Here is a 22323-nt window from a genome sequence, read left to right as displayed (position 1 = left end):
GGAAGTGATCGTTTGACGTACAACGAGTCCGTATTGAGACAGTTACAGGTATATTGGTTCATTCTTTTAACAGCTATTAGCATATCCTTTTACCGACTATCGGCACATCGTATTGCCGACTATCGACACACCCTATTACCGGCTATCGGAAATTTTATTACCGGCTATGGGCACCAACTAGCAACACAACTTATAACTGGCTATCGACACAAACAACGTCACGACCGATACACCCTAGTCCCGTCACGGATCATATTTTATCTGCCGTACCAATAGCTGGTCATAATTGTAATTTGTGTAACTCTTTGGTTAATATACTTATAAATTATTTCACATTCAGTTCCAGACTATACAACGTTAGGAATGTTAGGTTCATGTGTATAGTGTGCATTAACTTACCCCCCCCCCCCCCCTTTTCATAATTCTAAAGTTAAGTTAATTTCTAATTATAGAAATATACAGACCTGTTTCATTGTCAACATTCATTACTATAACAGATTGTATCGGTTGTTATTAATTTTTTTCCTATCCATTTTTTTTTTTTTTTTTTTTTGTGGTAGTTTCGGGTGGGGTTCGATGATCAGGGGTAAAGGTACGGTATGATTGTGTTTGGTTCATTGGTATTCCTTTCCTTAGCGACTCTGTTGTTTTTTAATCTTTTTCTAAAGGTCGATATTGACGCGTTGTACTAGGACACCTGGATTAACTTGTAATTAACAAAGAGTAATACACCTTTTGAATGAAAATAAGAAAGTAATAAAGTTTTGGGATATTTAGGCAGGGAAACAGAATGCAATATCACAGGATTATCATCTTGAGAGATGCATCTATTGAGTTATGGAGGTGTTCAGTAAATCAGTGAATCTATTTATTTATGTTATATTGGAGTAATCGGCTTAACTTGCAGGTATGACAATAAGATACATTTGGCAGTTTTTTCTACCGTTTTATTTATTAGACTTAATATCAAAATAACATCTTGTAGTAACAAGGAAAAGGGGGTTTGTTTCTTTTAATTCAAATAGTGTTTCCATGGTAATTTCACATATTTTATTTTTAATAAACGACTCGAAGAGGTTTTCTTCGTTCATGGAAAACAATGACCCTCCCCCTTTTCTCTAAGAAAAAATTAAAACAAAGAAAATGTATAAAATTAAGATACTTGATACAAACTTTCAATTACCAAAACGTTTTTGCAGATCATATAACTAAATGTAAAGATTTTTTCCAATTTCTGATATTCAATCGTTATATTTGATTTCATTTCTTAAATCCGAGCATTAGAAATATCGACAGTACAAAATATTATATTTCCCATGTGTTTGTTTACTAGTATGCACATATTGACAAAGCAATTATAAACGCAACAAAATTGCAATTAAAAAACTCCAAATAGATCATAAAACACTTTAAATGATTTTAAACAGCAATATAAAACTTGTTTCAAATAAGAATATCAATTTTCTACCACATTCCAGGGATTAGATTATCTTGTTTTTCATTTTATTATTGATATGAATTATTGAGCCTTCTCCTGGGATTTTTGGTTTATGTGAGTACTTTGCCGTTTTTAAAGTGACTATTTGATTACCAGACCAAATATTTCATGACTATTTGATAATCTAAGACTGTGGGTTTTTTTTATTATTTATTAAATAAATATTAATGATTATGTGACCATATTGGCCGAAAATTTATGACAGTCATTATATTGGTCGAAAATTTATGATTATGTGATTATATTGGTCGAAAATGTATGATTATGAGAATCCTTGGACACCACCATGAGGGGTCTCATTATTACACGGCATTTTCAGAATCATTTTCAGATTCGATTAGTCCATCACTCCACTGTGTTGTTTGTATGCGTTTTTAAGGCACCGGAAAACAAATAGAATACAATGGTGATTTTTTTTTCTTTCTCTCAAATTTGACGAATTACCATAGAAACATGGTACGAACATACCTGTGAGTTTAGCCATTGATAAGGAATCGTATCAGCTAACATAACAATCAGCTAACCTCGGGTGACTTCTCTTCATCTCTCCACACTTGTCACCGTATTGTGATTCTTAAAATCCAGAAAATAATAAATTGTGAGTTTTTTTTAATGATTCCATTTAAGAATAGTTGTCGTCGATAATTACGTGGTTTATAAAAACAACTATATAAAGAGATGGTTTCTTCAAAAACACCCATAACATTCCCATTTCCAGGTGACAAATATCATTACTTTTTGTATCATTACTTTTTTATTGTTAATTATCTCACAAATAAAAGACGTGAGTCAATTGTTTACATAAGCGTAGCCCTCCGAACAAAGACAGATTGTAGGTTCATGGATAAAGGATGGAATAGTTGCCCTTTTTCTGTCACATAGGACAAAATTAATGAGTAGATTCCTTAAAATAACCGATGAATGTATTGTTCTATTGTCGTCCTCTTTATAAAAACATGATAGCTAAGCACTGACAAATGCTAAATATATATAAATAAGAAGATGTGGTATGAGTGTTAATGAGACATCTTTCCATCCAAGTCATAATGTGTAAAAAGTTAAAAATTATAGATCAAAGTACGACCTTCAACACGGAGCATTAGCGCACACCAACAGCAATCTAAAAAGGACCCAGTGTTCCAAAATGACTAATTGGAAAACCAACGTTATAATCCATAAAAATAAAAACGAGAAACAATAAGTCTTATGAATCAAACCAACATATGACAACCACTGAACAACGGGTACCTGAATAAGAAAAGGTGGTACTGACAAATGCAGCTTGTATAAACGTTTTAACAGACGCCAACCTTCACCCTAACCTTGAATAGAAGTGTAACATTACAACATAGAAAGACACACTGTAAAATATCAATTGAAATGGCTTAACTTTATATGCTACTATAAAATTGAGATTGGAAATGGGGAATGTGCCAAAGAGACAACAACCTGACCATAGAGCAGACAACTGCAGAAGGTCACCAACAGGTCTTCAATGTAGCGAGAAATTCCCGCACCCGGAGGCGTCCTTCAACTGGCCCCATAACAAATATATACTAGTTCAGTGATAATGAACGCCATACTAATTTCCAAATTGTACACAAGAAACTAAAATTAAAATAATACAAGACTAACAAAGGCCAGAGGCTCCTGACTTGGGACAGGCGCAAAGATGCGGCGGGGTTAAACATGTTTGTGAGATCTCAACCCTCCCCCTATACCTCTAGCCAATGTAGAAAAGTAAACGCATAACAATACGAACATTAAAATTCAGTTCAAGAGAAGTCCGAGTCTGATGTCAGAAGATGTAACCAAAGAAAATAAACAAAATGACAATAATACATAAATAACAACAGACTACTAGTTTTATATACTACTATACATGTATATATATTCAGATTTATAGGAAAAAAATATTTTCACTGTGTTTTAATTCATCGACATTTTTTTCTTCTTTTAGGAGTAACAAACACAAAATGTTAGCTGTAGAGAATTCATCCATTAAGGAGGATACCTCGCTAGCTGTCCAGTATGCACCAATCAAGGAAGATAACTCTGGTAAATTTACTGACCAAACATAAAATACCGACATGATATACTAAACATGTATAACATTAAAGGTCGGAACTACCCTACAACTCTCTCTCACTCTTTCTTTCTCATAGTTGAAATCGAATAAATCATTTTAGTATATGCTTATATATTATTGCTAAGTAGGTCTACCACAGCTAAAACTCATAAATCTCGTTCTAATGGACAAATTATATAACTGTCCTAGTCCTGAACATGCATGAAATATTTGCCACTGAACTTTAATCAACCTATATCTTATTAGAATATTATTGTTTGAAGAAATTTCTATGTAAAGTGTATAAAATGCCAGATCTGTTTTCCGTAATATAGATACTAGAATTAAGTCTAATAGGGATCGTCTTTAGTATTCTGTGTGTTTGGCGCTTGCCTTTCGCCTAATATATTTTCTTTCTTCCTAAGAAGTTCCGGTATGACATCAGTCTCATATAAATAAAGGAACAAGTCTTGTAAGGCCCTCATTTGTAGTCAAGGTCGTTAAAAACTCCCCTTATCGTAGAGGAGCACAGTTGGTTCCATTGGGAATAGCGATTGTTTGTTGAAAAACACGTCCTCCAAACGTAACTGATACATATTGTCAATCAAGAAATCAAGCATCTTATTAATGTCAGTTTCAGAGGGTTTTTTTTAAACGGAGCCAATTTTTTTTTACGATTATCCTCCATAAGACAAGGAACTCGTATTAACCTTGGCCATTCCTTTTCATGAAATAAAACAGGACCAACTCTTTCTATTTGCCTTTTAGTTTTAACTACGGATACTGGTATCAATTTAGTGTAAAAAAGTAGAATTTCACATCGTTATGATCATATGTAGTAAGTCTCCGATTGATGTGAAGACAGTCTCATGGTTATCTACCCTCAACAAAAACTTTCAAATATTTTTTTTCTCTCGGACAGATGGGATAATTATGGACGGACGCAAAGATCGGAAAAAAATAACTCTCTTCTATTTAAGGTGGGGCATATCATAGTCAAGCTCACCATAAGATTAAATAAACTCATTGTAGATACCAGGATTAACATTTGGTACGCTAGTTTCGTATTTCGTCTAGAAGAGACTCATCCACGAGGCTAAATTAAAACAGTTTAAAAACAGACCTTGAAAATCAAAATTGAGAATTTAAAAGTATTCGAGGTTTATATAGGGTGCTGGAAGTTCATTTTCCCGAACCACACTGTAACGTTCCGAGTGTTGGAGGTGGGATTAGTTCTACCTTCTCTATAAGTAACGTTAATATGAAAAACAAACATTCTGGGATAAGCTGATTTGATATTTATTCTATATTGTTTATAGACCCGGTATATAAAGTTAAATATTAATATATGGTCATATAACTTATAAACCAGCTCTTAACACTTTAGGGTTACAATAGGAAGGCGGTATTAGCTTAGGGGTAACAAAGGGACGGTGGTATTAACCAGGTAAGCTTTGTCAACTTAAATTTTATATTTCAACGTCAAACGCATGCAGCAATCCTACATATCATTCGATAGAAAACTTTAAGCTTAAGATTTTTAATGGATTCTTTTTAAAGGAACATTTTATTATCTTTTTTTAATTTATTTTTTAAAGATGCACTTTGTTGCCGTGCAGGTATGATTAGGTGTCCTCAAGTTTATAAATCGGTTTATTTAACATTTAATTCCTCTTTAATTCTGAGATTTATTATATTAATTAAATGTGTTTGTTTATTGATTTCATTTCATTCGTTAAACTTTATTTTTGGAGAATGGAAAAAAATCCGTCTCTAAAAATAACAAAAAAGATTTTACCCTGCGAGTTTTAAATTTATGCATTTTTCTTTCTTTGGTTTTCTTTTGTGCTTTTGTGGAGAGGAATGGGCATTCAGTTAGGCAAGGAATCGTAGCAACATCAGGAGGGTCTTTATAAAAGACTGTAAATCATATATTCTGTACCAATGCAAACCGATCGTTTTTTTCCACATTCTAAAAAGAAATTGATTTGAACAACATTCAAGCGCGGATTCAGACATGGTTTAAACCCCCTTAAAGACTCAAAAAGAAAAAAAAAGAAAAAATTAAATTACAACAATTTTTGTGTCAGAATGATGAGTCCCACCGAGCACAACAATGAATTCCCCTAACAAGAAATCCTGGAACTGCACCTAAAAAACCGATTGTAAATAGAGACGGATTCCTTTATCTGAGTGTTAGTCGCTGATGTCTGTCATATTAGTCGCAATATGTCTGGCATGTAAGTCGCTGGATGTCTGTCATGTAAGTCGCTGGATGTCTGTCATGTTAGTCATTGGATATCTGTAACCATACTCGCTGGATGTCTGTTATGCTAGTCGCTAGATGCCTTTCATGCTAGTAGCAGGATATCTGTCATATTAGTCGCTGGATATCTGTCATTTTAGTCGCCTGATGTCTGTCATGTTAGTCGCTGTATGTATGTCATGTTAGTCGCTGGATGTCTGTCATGTTAGTCGCTAGATGTATGTTATGTTAGTCGCTGGATATCTGTTATTTTAGTGCTGGATATCCGCCATGTTAGTCGCTGTATGTCTGTTATGTTAGTTGCTGTATGTCTGTTATGTTAGTCGCTGTATATCTGTCATGTCAGTCGCTGTAAGTATGTCATGTTAGTCGCTGTGTGTATGCCATGTAAGTCGCTGGATGTCTGTCATGTTAGTCGCTGGAATATCTGCCATGTTAGTCGTTGTATATCTGTCATGTTAGTTGCTGTATGTCTGTTATGTTAGTCGCTGGATATCTGTCATTTTAGTCGCCTGATGTCTGTCATGTTTGTCGCTGTATGTATGTCATGTTAGTCGCTGGATGTCTGTCATGTTAGTCGCTGGATGTATGTTATGTTAGTCGCTGGATTTCTGTCATGTTAGTCGCTGGAATATCTGCCATGTTAGTCGTTGTATATCTTAGTTGCTGTATGTCTGTTATGTTAGTCGCTGGATATCTGTCACTTTAGTCGCCTGATGTCTGTCATGTTAGTCGCTGTATGTCTGTCATGTTAGTCGCTTTATGTATGTAATGTTAGTCGCTGTATGTCTGTTATGTTATTCGCTGGATTTCTGTCATGTTAATTGCTGGATTTCTGTCATGTTAGTTGTTGGATGTCTTTCATGTTAGTCGCTTGATGTCTGTCGTGTTGTCGCTGGATGTCTGTCGTGTTAGTCACTGGATGTCTGTTATGTAAGTCGCTGGATGTCTGTCATGTTAGTCACTGGATGTCTGTCATGTTAGTCGCCTGATGTCTGTCATGTTAGTCGCTGGATGTCTGCCATGTGAGTCGCTGGATTTCTGTCATGTTGGTCGCTGGACGTCTGTCATGTTAGTCGCTGGATGTCTGTCATGTTAGTCGCTGGATGTCTTTCATGTTGTCTGCCATGTTGTCTGTCATGTAAGCCGCTGGCTGTCTGTCATGTTAGCCGCTGGATATATGTCTTGTCGGTCGATCTCTCGATGTCTGTCATGTAAGTTGCTGTATGTCTGTCATGTAAGTCGCTGGATGTCTGTTATGTTAGTCGCTGTATGTCTGTCATGTTAGTCGCTGTATGTCTGTCATGTTAGTTGCTGGATATATGTCATTTTAGCCACTGGATGTCTGTCCTGTTGTTTGATATCTGTCATGTTAGTCGATCGCACGATGTCTGTCATGTAAATCGCTAGATATCTATCATGTTAGTCGCTGGATTTCTGTAATATTAGTCGCTGGATGTCTGTCATGTTAGTCGCTGGATATCTATCATGTTAGTCGCTGGATGTATGTAATGTTATTCGGTGGATGTATGTCATGTTAGTCGCCGCTGGATGTCTGTCATGTTAGTCGCTGGATGTATGTCATGCTAGTCGCTGGATGTCTGTCATGTTAGTCGCTGGATATCTATCATGTTAGTCGTTAGATGTCTGTCATGTTAGTCGTTAGATGTCTGTCATGTTAGTCGCTGGATATCTATCATGTTAGTCGTTAGATGTCTGTCATGTTAGTCGCTGGATGTAAAGATACCACCAATCACTCAATGATATTAATATTTTGTCAAAAAAATGCAGAAAGTTAAATATGCCATTAGAACAGCCCTATCCCGTCCCAATCCACTTATATCAAATGATTGTTCATTTACACGCAAAAAATCAAAAACTTAATAAACCTTTTTAAATTTTATGAAGCGAAATAACATAATAATTTAAATAAATAATTAAAGAACATTTGACGCCAAATTTGAGATGATAGCTTTTTGAGGGTATTGAAGGAATGGTTCTTGAATTCTGTATTGTTTGGCTCATCTGTCTCTTTAAATTATTTCTATATCATTTAACACCATGTACACCCTCCTATATATTCTTGGTTGTGAACAAACAAACACAAGACAATGGATGGTACTTTAAAAATAAGATAAGTGTTATCTTGACTATGAACAAGAATGTTGACATGTAACACGACCACATGACATTTGTCTTCATAAAAATTGTGCCAATAGACTTTAGTCATTCTTCAGCGTCCAAATTAGTTCTATCTTCTGATGGAACGCGAAAGTTAACATAAACGTATTCAAAAGTTTTGATAATTTAAGAGTTACAAAAGGCAAAATGCAATCTTAAAATGACAAGCAATAATAGTATTATAGAGGCGTAACTCGTAAATAATTTCACCTTACATGCAGAAAATGTCACATTGAACAATTCCATTGACGTAGTCAGTATATATATATATTCTTATGCAGCCTTCTGTAAATTTCCATTCATTTCTATAAGGAGTTTTTTATGAATGATTTTTTTACCGGATATATTTATTTGAACACCCTACAATTCATTTTAAAGCTTATGATAATTTTTAGCTTTATTCAGATAAGTCATATGGCCGAGTTATCATCAATATATAGCCTAGTTGAAACTGTTTGAACGAAGCCAACCAACAAAAATTAAAAAAAAGATTTATTCATAATAACATATTCTTCTCCTTTCATTACTATTCAGCACTCAATCAACACAACTAAAGATACTTTATACCGTGTCTGGCACTGATATCACGACTGATGTCACTATATTCCACCGTGTCTGGCACTGATATCACTACTGATGTCACTATACCGTGTCTGGCACTGACATCACTACTGATGTCACTATACCGTGTCTGGCACTGATATCACTACTGATGTCACTATATTCCACCGTGTCTGGCACTGATATCACTACTGATGTCACTATACCGTGTCTGGCACTGACATCACTACTGATGTCACTATACCGTGTCTGGCACTGATATCACTACTGATGTCACTATATTCCACCGTGTCTGGCACTGATATCACTACTAATGTCACTATATTCCACCGGACACTGGTGTTACTATACTGCGTCATTATACCGTGCCTGGCACTGATATCACTACTGATGTCACTATATTCCACCGTGTCTGGCACTGATATCACTACTAATGTCACTATATTCCACCGGACACTGGTGTTACTATACTGCGTCATTATACCGTGTCTGGCACTGATATCACTACTGATGTCACTATATTCCACCGTGTCTGGCACTGATATCACTACTAATGTCACTATATTCCACCGGACACTGGTGTTACTATACTGCGTCATTATACCGTGTCTGGCACTGATATCACTACTGATGTCACTATATTCCACCGTGCCTGGCACCGATATCACTACTGATGTCACTATATTATACCGTGTCTGGCACTGATATCACTACTGATGTCACTATATTCCACCGGACACTGGTGTTACTATACTGCGTCGGGTGATTTGTCACTATATCGCATCGGGCAATGTCACTTTACCGCGATAGACACTGATGTAATCATTCTGCTTTAAACACTGATGTTACTATTCTGCGTTGGCAACTTATGGCTTTGTACAACATAGGGACGGATGTCACCCCCTGGATGTCACCATACCGCGACGGACACGGATAGCATGTCATTATACCGCACCGGGCAGATGTCTATTCCGCGCCGGGACTGATGTGACTATAATGCACCGGTCACTAATTTATTATACTGCGCAGGACATTTTGTCATGTCACCAACTATACTGTGCCGGGCACTGTTGTCTAATTTCTGTTTACGGCCAAACATTTAAAAAAATCAAATTAATTCATTAATTCTGATCTGACCTGTAGGTGAAATGTAAAATTGCAAATGTGAAAACCAGCCATACGTGACAGTTTGTAAAATGTATTGTTCAGCCTGGTGAGTTTAAACACTTTGTCCTGACGGAGTGTATATAGTTCTGATCTTAACTAAATGTTCACATGCTTTAAAACAAGTGTTTTATCATAAATAGACGTTTAACTAAAGATAGCAGATAAATTAACCAGTCTTTAAACAAAAATGAACTGATTTTAATCACTTATTACACAAACTTGAATTACCCCCCTACAAGATATCCAAAGACCGAAACGTTCCTGTCAACAATATAAATGAATGATTTAGGAAGAACTATCTTGTTATATGAACGATACAAAGTTTCTACGCTAGGTGGTCTTATTTATATTGAAAAGTTGAAATGTTAGATAAAATAAAGTTGAACGTTCATGTTTAATTCTTTATACTACTACATTATATGCCGGGTATATACATCGACTGTATTGGTTCGAAATATTATAGAATGAACAAATAGCTTATTAGCCGACTGGATACATATGTGCGAAATACTATATAATTAACGAATAGCTCGATAGCTAAGTGACCGGATACTTATGTGTAAAATATTATATAATGAACATTTAGCTCAATAACCGACTAGATAGTAGATATAAGTGTGCGAAATATTATATAATGAACAAATAGCTCAATAGCTGACCGGATACATATGTGCGAAATATTATGTAATGAACAAATAACTCAATAGCCGGCTAGATAGTAGATACGTGTGCGAGATATTATATAATGAACAAATAGCTCAATAGCTGACCGGATACATATGTGGGAAATATTATATAATGAACAAATAACTCAATAGCCGGCTAGATAGTAGATACGTGTGCGAGATATTATATAATGAACAAATAGCTCAATAGCTGACCGGATACATATGTGGGAAATATTATATAATGAACAAATAACTCAATAGCCGGCTAGATAGTAGATACGTGTGCGAGATGTTATATAATGAACAAACAGCTCAATAGCTGACCGGATACATATGTGCGAAATATTATATGATGAACAAATAGCTCAATAGTCGACTTAATACACATGTAGGAAATTAATTGATTATTTAGTCAACAAATAACTCAATAATTGACCAGATACATATGTGTTTGATATTATATCATTATCGAACTGCTCAATAGCTGACCTGATACATATGTGCGATTTAATATATAGTTAAGAAATAACTCAATAGCTGACCAGATACATATGTGTTAAATATTGTACAATCAACATACAGCTCGATAGCTGACCGGATACATATGTGCGAATTTATCAATAAATATATCGAGAAAGACAACGATAAGAGTCCAAAATGTGAAGTTTGAACTGAAAACAAAGGAGCTACTTAATAACTATTTTAAATATTACATAAATGTGAATCGATAACACGGTTACATTAATTACGCCACTATAAGAATAACCGTGATTGAAAAGAAATAATACAAACATGGACCCGACAGAAAATCTGTCAAAAACTGTGAAAAAAACTATCAAACGACAAATGCTTACTGCTCCCGAGGGACCAAATCTTCCGCGAATAAGATTACCTAAAATAAACCGTCAGACCCGTACAGCACCTGTGGTCAAACACGAACACAATGAATTCAGCGCATCTCTCACCTCACCGAAGTCCGACACCAAAGCATCAGTGTCAAAACACGCACACAATGAATTCTGGGTATCTCGTACCTCACCCAAGTTCGACACCAAACCTGATACTGACAGGACTTCTTACAGTGACGATTATTTACCGCCTATATCAGGGTACTACAAGAATAATTACATACCTCCTACGTTAAAACTTTGTAATAAGTGTCAACATTTTTGGAGATATTTTCGTAAGTAATTATAAATCGTTATTTCATATATCAAGATCTTTCCCCAAATATATACTACCTATATATATGACAGTGCAATGTTGTGGTAGCTTAAACTCGCCATTTTTGATTGAGTTGTTACACGATCAATCAATCAATCAACCAATCAATCAATCAATCTATGCTTACCGATGCTGTTTGTATGTGATCATTTTATATCAGGTACATTATACTCCCTAAACGACTCGACTTCAATCTCAATTGCCTAGGATTTTCAGTTTTCCTATCGAAGGTCTGTGGTTTTTCCGGGTACTTCGGCTTCCTCAACCAATAAAAACTGGTCGCCACAAAATAACCCAAAAGTGGCGCTTAAAAGTAGCGTTAAAAACCAACAACCAATCAATCAATCAAATTATATTAATCATTTGATTGTTGTGTTATGTACATGAACCATTTCATTCGTGAATCATTTGATCGTTGTGTTTTGTTAGTGAACCATTTCACTCGTGTATATGCACCATGTGATTGTTGTGTTATGTACGTGAACAATTTCACTCGTGTATATGAATCTTTTGATCGTTGCGTTATGAACGTGAACCATTTCAGTTGGTCGTCGTTGCAGGATCAGGGACCACTTATTGTGATTGTTGTCTGATGTACATGAACAATTTCTTTTCATCGCTTTCTCGCTTTTCACCTGTTCGTCTTTCCAGGTTCATGAACTATTTTGTCTGTTCTTCTTTCCAGGTTCATGACCTATTTTGTCTGTTCTTCTTTCCAGGTTCATGAACTATTTTGTCTGTTCTTCTTTCCAGGTTCATGAACTATTTTGTCTGTTCCTCTTTCCAGGTTCATGACCTATTTCATCTGTTCGTCTTTCCAGGTTCATGGACTATTTCATCTGTTCCTGTTTCAGGGTTCGTGAACTATGTCGTCTTTTCGTCTTTCCAGGTTCATTGACTGTTTCATCTGTTCGTATTTCCAGGTTCATGGACTATTCCATCTGTAGTCTTTCAAGGTTCATGGACTATTTCATCTGTTCGTCTCCCCATGTTCATTGAATATATTTTATCTTTTCGTCTTTCCAGGTGCATTGATTATATGTCATCTGTTCGTCTTTCCAGATACATTGATTTTATTTCATCTGTTCGTCTTTCCAGATTCATGGACTATATTCACCTGTTCATCTTTCTAAGTTTATATACCATTCCATGTGTGCACCTCTTTAGGTTCATTAACCATTTGATTACATTGCTCTCTCATTAACACGAACCGTCTCTTTTGATTGTTGTCTCATGTATATGAACCTGTCATGTTAGCGTGGCAGATTGCCGTGTGTGAAAACTTGCATGGGATTGTTATCTCAAGTACATATACTATTAGTATATCTTAGAGCTGAACATACAAGAACATGTACTACTAGTTTATCTTAGAGCTGAACATACAAGTACATATACTACTAGTATATCTTAGAGCTGAACATACAAGTACATATACTACTAGTATATCTTAGAGCTGAACATACAAGTACATATACTACTAGTATATCTTAGAGCTGAACATACAAGTACATTTACTACTAGTTTATCTTAGAGCTGAACATACAAGAACATGTACTACTAGTTTATCTTAGAGCTGAACATACAAGTACATATACTACTAGTTTATCTTAGAGCTGAACATACAAGTACATATACTACTAGTATATCTTAGAGCTGAACATACAAGTACATATACTACTAGTATATCTTAGAGCTGAACATACAAGTACATATACTACTAGTATATCTTAGAGCTGAACATACAAGTACATATACTACTAGTATATCTTAGAGCTGAACATACAAGTACATATACTACTAGTATATCTTAGAGCTGAACATACAAGTACATATACTACTAGTATATCTTAGAGCTGAACATACAAGTACATTTACTACTAGTATATCTTAGAGCTGAACATACAAGTACTTATACTACTAGTATATCTTAGAGCTGAACATACAAAATGACAATGACAGGGTGGTAATCAATATTCTGAAACACAAAAAGCGGATAATAATTATATTCAAAAGTTTACATTTTCACGCGGCAAAGCAAATCAATAATAAAAATCCTCCTATTTTCTATCCCCCAAGAATATCAATTGATCGTTCCCTTACTATACGGTATGTTTTTGTTCATTGTTGAAGGCAGAACAGTGACATGTATAGTTGGTTAGGTCTCCGGTGTAAAATTTTGTCATTGAAAATCTTACTACATCTTTTTACTTTCATGAGACAACAAAAACATGTGATTTATACAAAATCAATATTTTTATATTTTCCAATTTATTTTAAATCAATATTTTTATATTTTCCAATAAACTTACAGATATTTTTATGGCGACTTAATCGTGATAAGAAAATATCAATTAATGTTGATAAAAATGCCTCAATTGTTTACAAAAAACAGTCACGTTGCACTTTATAGTATTTAAATCGAAACAGTTTGATTATGTGATGGTCGTTATTTAAATATTTGTTTGTTTAAATTGATATTAATCTTTATTTGACAAGTTATTGTCGTGTTTAAAATAAATATTGTGTGTCCTCGGTATTTTGTTGTCATAAGTTAATGCAGTCCGATCAATAGGAGGGGGTTCTTAGGAGGGGGTCTAAGGAAGGGGATCACAACGATGTAAAATCATTTCGGTATAAGTTAATGCAGTCAGATCAATAGGAGGGGGTTCTTAGGAGGGGGTCTCAACGATGCAATATCATTTCGGTATAAGTTAATGCAGTCAGATCAATAGAAGGGGATTAGAAGGGGATTATTAGGAGGAAGGGTTTCAACAATGCAAAATCAAATCAATATTTTCAATGATGCACTGTTGAGAGTAAAGATTCAGAAACAAATAGTGCATACGACAATAGGGAGAGAAATATGGTTTCAAATTAAAAAAAAACAAAGTAATGATTAAATTAATAAAAAAAAAGGTGAAAATAAAAAGAGTAAGGGTCTAAAGAAGAAAATGTGTAAATTGAGGAACACCGTGAGTGACGGTCTTCTATCTCAATGAGCATCAAATAAGGAACAAAGAAATAAGATTAGATAATCTCTAAAATTGCATTGCGCCAGATTAGAAAGACTACTTTTAGACTATCAAATGAACACGACGAGAGATAGAGTAAAAAGGAGACATCTTAAAGGTTATAAAAACTAGAATAGAAGGATATACAAAAAACCTAAAAAAAAAAGAGATATAGGCCTAACACATCATAAGTTTTGGGAAGAACTTGTTATGATATAGGGAGATGATACAATACACATACGTAGAAGTGTCATAGGCAAATAGATGTTTCACAAGAAAGTCAATAAAACTGGAAAAACATCAGAAAAAAGAGAAAAAGTGGATAAAAATGGAACTAGAAGTCAAAAGTGATAAGTAAAACGTTAGATAGATAGAAAAAAGAAAGGATACTAGGAGGATAAGATATATATAGAGAGAGAGAAAAAACGAACGAACGATCGAACAAACGAACAAACGAACGAACGAACCTCGATAACCTCAATACATCCTTTTATATATAACGTAATAAATCAATTACATTTTATATATACTAAGATTTGGAAATTGATCCAGGTTGGTAAAGAATCATAACTTGATATCTATTGATAAACTGTAATAGATCTTCTATCTCTGTAAAGATCCAGTGACCCTTTACCACGAATGTCAAATTTTATACATTATGATAATATTTGTTATAACTCAATGTTATATATTAGCCTGAGTTAAGCAATCAGTCCAAAGTTTCATTTTAATACGAAACATGCTAATTAGTATAAATCTTGATGGATTTTAAAGTTCGACAACAATGAAAATGTTTACAGACGGAGGAAAATATGCTTAATATTGTTTATCTTACAGAATAATTATACAAGCACAAGTCTTATTCTCAATAGTCTAGTTTGCTTACTCTGTGTGGAATTTATAAAGGATGAGATGAATATTTTCTTGATATCGAACTTACATTGAATTGAGTTCTAGAAACTCTTCTTCGTGGCATTACATCAGGTTAAGTGCACGTATGTTCATCAAAATCGAACACACCTTAAATATCAACAATTCTGTTCGAACTCGTATTATTAAAGAAATAATTCCATTACCATAGAAACCAACAGTAGCAGTGATGGATGTATGCATCAATATTTTTCCTTGAAAATATTACCGTCATATCGTAAAATAAAAATTTTACCGCTGGTCATAGAGACCAAAATGAGTGTTTACCTTGGCTTAGGACGACGTCGTAAGACATACTACGTCAGTGTACAGGAAGTTGTTGACGTTGTTAACAGTTTGCCTCCTGAGGTAAGAGATTTTTATTTTTATATTCAAGGTACTCAGGAACTTACTTTAATGGCAGCAGTTTCCGGTGAAAACGTAGATCTATATGACGTCAGAAAAACACAGCGTCGGTTGAAAGTTTTGATAAACGTCAATGATGTTGATTCTCCCCAAAGGTACCCCGTAAGTATGCAACATATCATTCTCCCCCAACGGTATCCCGTAAGTATGCAACATATTATCATTCTCCCCAACGGCACCCCGTAAGTATGCAACATATTATCATTCTCCCTAACGGCACCCCGTAAGTATGCAGCATATTATCATTCTCCCCAACGGCACCCCGTAAGTATGCAACATATTATCATTCTCCCCAACGGCATCCCGTAAGTATGCAACATATTATCATTCTCCCCAACGGCACCCCGTAAGTATGCAACATATTAAAATTCTCCCAAACGGAACCCCGCAAGTATGCAGCATGTCATCAATTCTCCCCAACGGTTCACCGTAAGTATGCAGCATAATAACATTCTCCCCAACGGAACCCCGCAAGTATACAGCATGTCATCATTCTCCCAAACGGTATCCCGTAAGATGCAACATATATCACCATTCTTCCACTCGGTACCACGTAAGTATGCAACATACAATGTATTATCATTATCCCCAACGGTACCCCGTAAGTATGCAACATATCATCTTTTTCAGCCAACGGTACCCCGTAAGTATACAACCGATCACGAATGTCCCCGACGGTAACCCGTAAGAATACAACCAATCATAATTGTTCCTAATGCATGATACCCGTTAATATACAACAAATCATCTTTCTCTCAAACGGTATCCCGTAGGTATACATACAACCGATCATAATTCTCGCCAACGCTGCCCCGATAAATATGCAACAGATCATAATTCTTCCATCATAAAGCAAATCATTTCCTTTATTAAATTGAAGTTTACCTTGACTATTAGTATACTTGGAATAGGATCCCGTTTCTTAAGTATACGAACGTTACACTATGTTAAAAATATGATATAATTATTTATTTGATCGATTTTCGCCTCAGACGAATGCTTGCACAATAGTTATTGATCATGTGATCATCAATGTCGGTTTTAAATTTAATTGCTATTAAAAGGACAAAAAATGTCAATTTCTTGTTCCTAATTTGATCCCAAATTCTCATGTTTGATTTTTATCATCTAAATTACAAAAAAAATATTTGGTTTTTAAATGTAGAAAAAAGGCATTGGGAATTGATATTCTCCCTGGCCGCTAGGTGTTTTTCTTGATATTCTCACTGGCTAGGTGTTTTTCTTGATATTGTTTTGGGTCGGTTTTAAGCTACAATGAATATTGCCGTCTTATATATTGTTAATTTTATTTCATTTATTTTGTTTTGTTTTGTTTTTAAATTTAAAAGATATCTTGAAGCAGAAATTACATATTGCGGGTCTCTAATGTCAAATATTCAAAGCGCCAAGCAAAGATAAGCAAAAAAGCCTTACATCCGGTCTTAGTTTCTTTTTTTCTAAATTTCATAAATTCTACTGATGTACCCAGTCCGTATGCATGTTTAGAAATCTGTTTGTATTGTAATTTTGTAAACATGAAATAAAATATTGACAATCTCAAGAAAAAATACATTAAAGTGTCACACCAGTCACTTAAAGAGAGGCAAAAAATATGCGGTATGGGCTTTGCTCATTGTTGTAGGTCGTACGGTGACCTATAGTTGTTAATGTTTGTGTCATTTTGGTCTTTTGTGGATAGTTGTCTCCTTGGCAATCAAACCACATCTTCTTTTTTATACAATGTGTATATCATTACTTCGCCATTCTTAAAAAAAGAGACAAAAGAATTTTTAGTAGGTATATTATTATACACGTCCATGTTCATGTTTAATATAAAAAATAATTTGTGTTAATATGATTGCCAATGAGACAACTCTCCACAAGAGACCAAAATCAATGACTCAGAGATTAACAACTATAGTTCACCGTATGGCATTCAACAATGAGCAAAACCCATTCAGCAAAGTTATCTATAAAACGCCCCGAAATGACATCGTAAAAGAATTCAAACGAAAAAACTAAATGCCTCATTTATTTACTAGAAATGAACGAAAAACAAATATGTAACACATAAACAAACGATGACTGTTTTTTTTCGTAGACACGACTATTAAAATGACAATTTCTTGAGAAACAATACATTTGAGTACTTCGTCATTCTTCAAAAGAGAGACAAACACGTTTTACATGTTATAATGTACGTATATTATTATACATCGTCCATGTTCATGTTGAGGTCTGCTTGTTTTTTCGTAATCACGACCATTAAAAATCACAATTTCTTAAAAGAAAACAATACATTCGACTACTTCGTGATTCTTCAAAAGAGAGACAAAAACGTTTTACATGCTAAGATGTCCACGTACGTATATGTACACGGTCCATATTCATGTTTAAAGTATTTCTGTTCTGTAAACAGATGGTAAATCTTTGAGAAACAATACATCATTTTGTATTAAAAGCTCTTTATCTATTATCTTTAAATTCTTTGTTATTAAGTGGCGTGTATGATGATGACTCTGCGATAAAGACCCGAATAAAACCTTTTAGGACGGCGACCCGTTATAGCGGGTCATCTTTTAATACCGTTATAGAGACTGTGGTACGGGTCATATGATAAGGGTCACATGATACAGGTTTACAGTACAGAGTTGAACCCTGATATTGTATTCAAAATCGCGATAGTCTGATAGATTTGCTGCGTATTATATTTAAGACCATTTTATTGTTTTTTCAGAAACAAAACCTGTCAAATGGTAGAATGTTAGAGGTAAAATTAGGGGGCTAGATTTAATACCACATTAAACGACAGTTTTGTTTTATCAACACTTGAACGAAAATCAATTATTAAGAAATATACTATCAATCTATTGATTTAAGAATTATTTATCTCTTTTTAAAATTCGATTGTAATTTCTTTTGGCACGTACGGAATGAGACAAAATACTCAATTCAGCTGGTCTAATACATATATACCTTATATAACCTCGTTTTAGAAATGTTGCCAAAAGGTGTGGACACTGTTCAAATTCTCTATCTGTTACCAACAATCAGTAGTCAATACGGTAACAACTCGTTAAAATCTCTGTGAAATCATGGTTACTTAAAAATATCTCACTTACATAAACATGGTTTTCGAAGGAATTTTTGGACTTGAACGAAGTAAAAACTTTCAATTTGAAAGGGATAATTGTGTTTTTGGAAATAGAATAAAACCACAAAATTCAGAGGATTTACATCTACCAAGGGTAATTATGTCAAATACTTTATTATTACTATCATTATTATTATTTATTGCGTTGAAAACCCATTGATGGCCTTGTGCTGCTTTTTGGTCGGGATGTTGTCTCTTTGCTAGCCCCATCGACCGTTTCCATTCTCTATTCTATTTCAGTCATGGATACAACTTAGTTTCATGTGTGTATATATTCTAATAATTCCGCTTATTACTAATTTGTGAATAATCCAAGATTAATAAATTGCACTTGACGTACTTCAAGATTAATAAATTGTAAGTACTTCAAGATTACACAAAAAGGGTCATATTAAGATAGTATATGTGAATCGCTGCGTACATATACGATCGCTACGTATAAGATAGCTACGCGTAAGACCGCTGCGTATAAGATTGATAAGATCGCTGCGTATAAGATTGATAAGATCGATGCGTATTATTATTGAGAATTGTTGTTATTCTCTCCAAATAAGGATATTATTATTATTATTATTAATATTATAATATTATGATCGCCGCTGCGTATCAGATCTGTCAGCAATATAACTCTTGATGTGTAATGTCTATCATGACTTAATTGTATGTTTTTACATTGCTAATATTTGTCTTAATTGGTTTTTCAGATACGCAGGAAGCCACTCCCACAAAATGTCTGCTACATTTGTAGTCATTTAGATCTCGATGGGAAATATCAACATCCTCATGCTTATCTCTTTCGTAAAGGATTTTTCCATAAATGTAATCACCATCCTAAAACCCCGTATCCGACCTTAATCGAAAGTAGAGATGGCGACCATCCGGAAGATGTCTTTAATTTTAATAAACAATTATCGGATGAAGAATTAAAGTTGAGCGTCAGCGTCCGAGTTAAGTCCCGAAAAGAAGGGAAACAGTATTCACCAGTCCCAATTTACGGACAAACTCATTTCGATACTTCCGTTTTAAACGGTGTGCAATTGGAAAGTCACGTTGGGGAATCAGCAAAATTTCAGTTGCCTTCAATATTTGCCGATGAAGGTAAAACTTCTGGTCCGGTAACTTCCGGTCAAGCTAGTCTACGCAGCAGTCGGAATAGTAGAATATCCGACCAAAAAAGCCATTACAGCAGTCGACAATCGAATCCAAACGAAAATTGGCGAAATAACAGTCGAAATGCGGGTTCGTCTCAAAACTGGAAAAATAGCGGTAAAAATAGCAGTACATATAGCGGTAAAAATATTTCCAAACGATCTAACGAAGCGTACAAGATAAACCCAACTATCAGCGATCGTTCATGGTTGGAAGCTGATGGGTACTTGCGCAATGACGAAACTGATGATAGTGAGAATGATGAGGAAGACAAAGAAAATATTGATTCGGAAATTAGGCCAAAAAGTTTTAGTGGTCATGAAGAGGAAAAAACACAAGAATCTCATAGGCCGTATTCAGAAAGCGTTGTATCTCCAGCATCTTCTCGTCTTTCTAGACCAAAAGGTGCGAAAAGATCTTCTGATTCCGGAAATGAAGACGAGGGACACCTTAAATACCACCATCGGTCAGATAATGAATCATTGCCCCATGATGGCTTTTCTATTGCATCACGGGAAAATTCAGTGCAAACACCAGCTCGTTCGCGTATTAATTCAAAATTATCGGATCAAGAGTTGGCACTTATAGGATCGCAAATTTCTCGAAAGAATTCCGAAGATTCAAGAGCCTTATCCCAGTCGTCTTCGTCATTTATCCTCCAGAAATTAGCAGCAAGCAGTATGGCCAATTACTGGTGCAACTGTCAGGATATTGACTATACTAAAGTCAAATGTGAAGAATGTCTGAAAATTGGAGATCACGAAAAATGGTGCGTTCACGCTAGGTCTTCCTCTCATCAGGGTAACTGTCCACACTGTGGAAAGCCGATAATGAAAACCAGCAAGCGAACATCTAATATGAGCTTCCGGGGTGGTACAAACTCTAAGCAGTCACATCACAGCGAAGAAAAAAGGGTCAAATTTGAGGATGACGACCGTTCGCGAGAAATTCTAGTTAACCAATCAAAAATGTTTGACGGAAAAATAGACGATGGTGAACATGACGAAGTTCGCAAGATTCAGGACCCCGAACTTTGGACATCAACAGAAAACATGTACGAAAACGGTATAGATCCGAACATACACAAAAAAGCTTACTTGAAAGCTCTAGTAGAACTCCGAATGTCACGTCTAAGTAAAATTAACGAATTAGACGAATCGTGGATCTTAGATCGCATATCAAAACCAACGTTTTCTTATTTCAAATTACGCCCCGGACAGGAAAAGGCAAATTCTACAAATCCCGAGGGACAGAAAAACATTGGCCTTACACCAGATCATTCGCATTTACCGACGATGAAAAATTCAATGAAACATATCTTTGGAAAGAATATAAAAGTGGATGAATTTTATCCCGGTGGTAAAAAGAATCCTCTTATAAAATTTACTGTGAAACGAGAGAAAAAGCAACAAACTATGCCTATACATAGTGTTGATAAATCTGTGTAAACATTAGCAAAATAGGTGTGAACATCAGCAAATCTTGTGTTAAAACATCAACAAAATGTGTGTATATATCAACAAAATGTGTGTATATATCAGCAAAAACTGTGTATATATCAGCAAAAACTTTGTAGATATCAACAAAATCTGTGAAAACATCAGCAAATATATCCGCAAAATAAAGTTGCCACTGAGGTAGATATATACATATAATATCTCACGCATGTTTGTTTTATTCAATTAGAGTTTTTTTTTACAGTGGTTTGAATCTTATAATTTTCGTTTTGCCTTATAACGTTGTGCACGATGTTCCTATAACACGACGTTACACTAAAAATGCGGCGTCAAAGATGGGTTTTTGACTTTGATTAATTTTTGCAAGTTTTATTCGGTTTTTTTTATATGTTGTTGGTTGATTCTGGTTCTGTTCTTTTTGTGATATCATTTTATCATAAATTACTTCAAGTTGTGGAAATCGATTTAATAATGTTTACCTTATAATCCCGGGTTTTATTAATTCAATGAAACAGTTTTCGTCGCTGTTTTGGATTTGTCTTTCAATTACCTTAATTTCATGCACAAGTTAATATTGACGAAAA

At 34.8% G+C, this 22323-nt stretch overlaps 1 protein-coding gene across 6 annotated transcripts; it reads left to right on the top strand.

Moving 5' to 3' along the window:
• Window positions 1–746: 746 nt before the first annotated feature.
• LOC143055103 (uncharacterized) lies at window positions 747–21964 on the top strand. Of its 6 annotated transcripts, XM_076228248.1 has the most exons (4): window positions 747–907; window positions 3459–3556; window positions 15951–16081; window positions 19838–21964. In XM_076228248.1, exons 2-4 carry the CDS (start codon window positions 3475–3477, stop codon window positions 21728–21730), a joined length of 2106 nt encoding a protein of 701 aa, XP_076084363.1. In that variant the 5' UTR covers window positions 747–907; window positions 3459–3474; the 3' UTR covers window positions 21731–21964. The 6 variants fall into 6 exon arrangements, with proteins under 6 accessions (XP_076084363.1, XP_076084367.1, XP_076084366.1 ...); XM_076228252.1 differs by lacking the exon at window positions 15951–16081 and having other exon boundaries at window positions 749–907; XM_076228251.1 differs by lacking the exons at window positions 747–907; window positions 3459–3556 and adding an exon at window positions 4949–5013.
• The last annotated feature ends 359 nt before the right edge of the window (window positions 21965–22323 follow it).

This window comes from Mytilus galloprovincialis, chromosome 12 (genome assembly GCF_965363235.1).
Source record: "Mytilus galloprovincialis chromosome 12, xbMytGall1.hap1.1, whole genome shotgun sequence".
In the NCBI taxonomy this organism is placed as follows: Eukaryota; Metazoa; Mollusca; class Bivalvia; order Mytilida; family Mytilidae; genus Mytilus; species Mytilus galloprovincialis.
The sequence above is the reverse complement of the archived record's forward strand: the minus strand, read 5'-3'. Positions and strand labels throughout refer to the sequence as shown.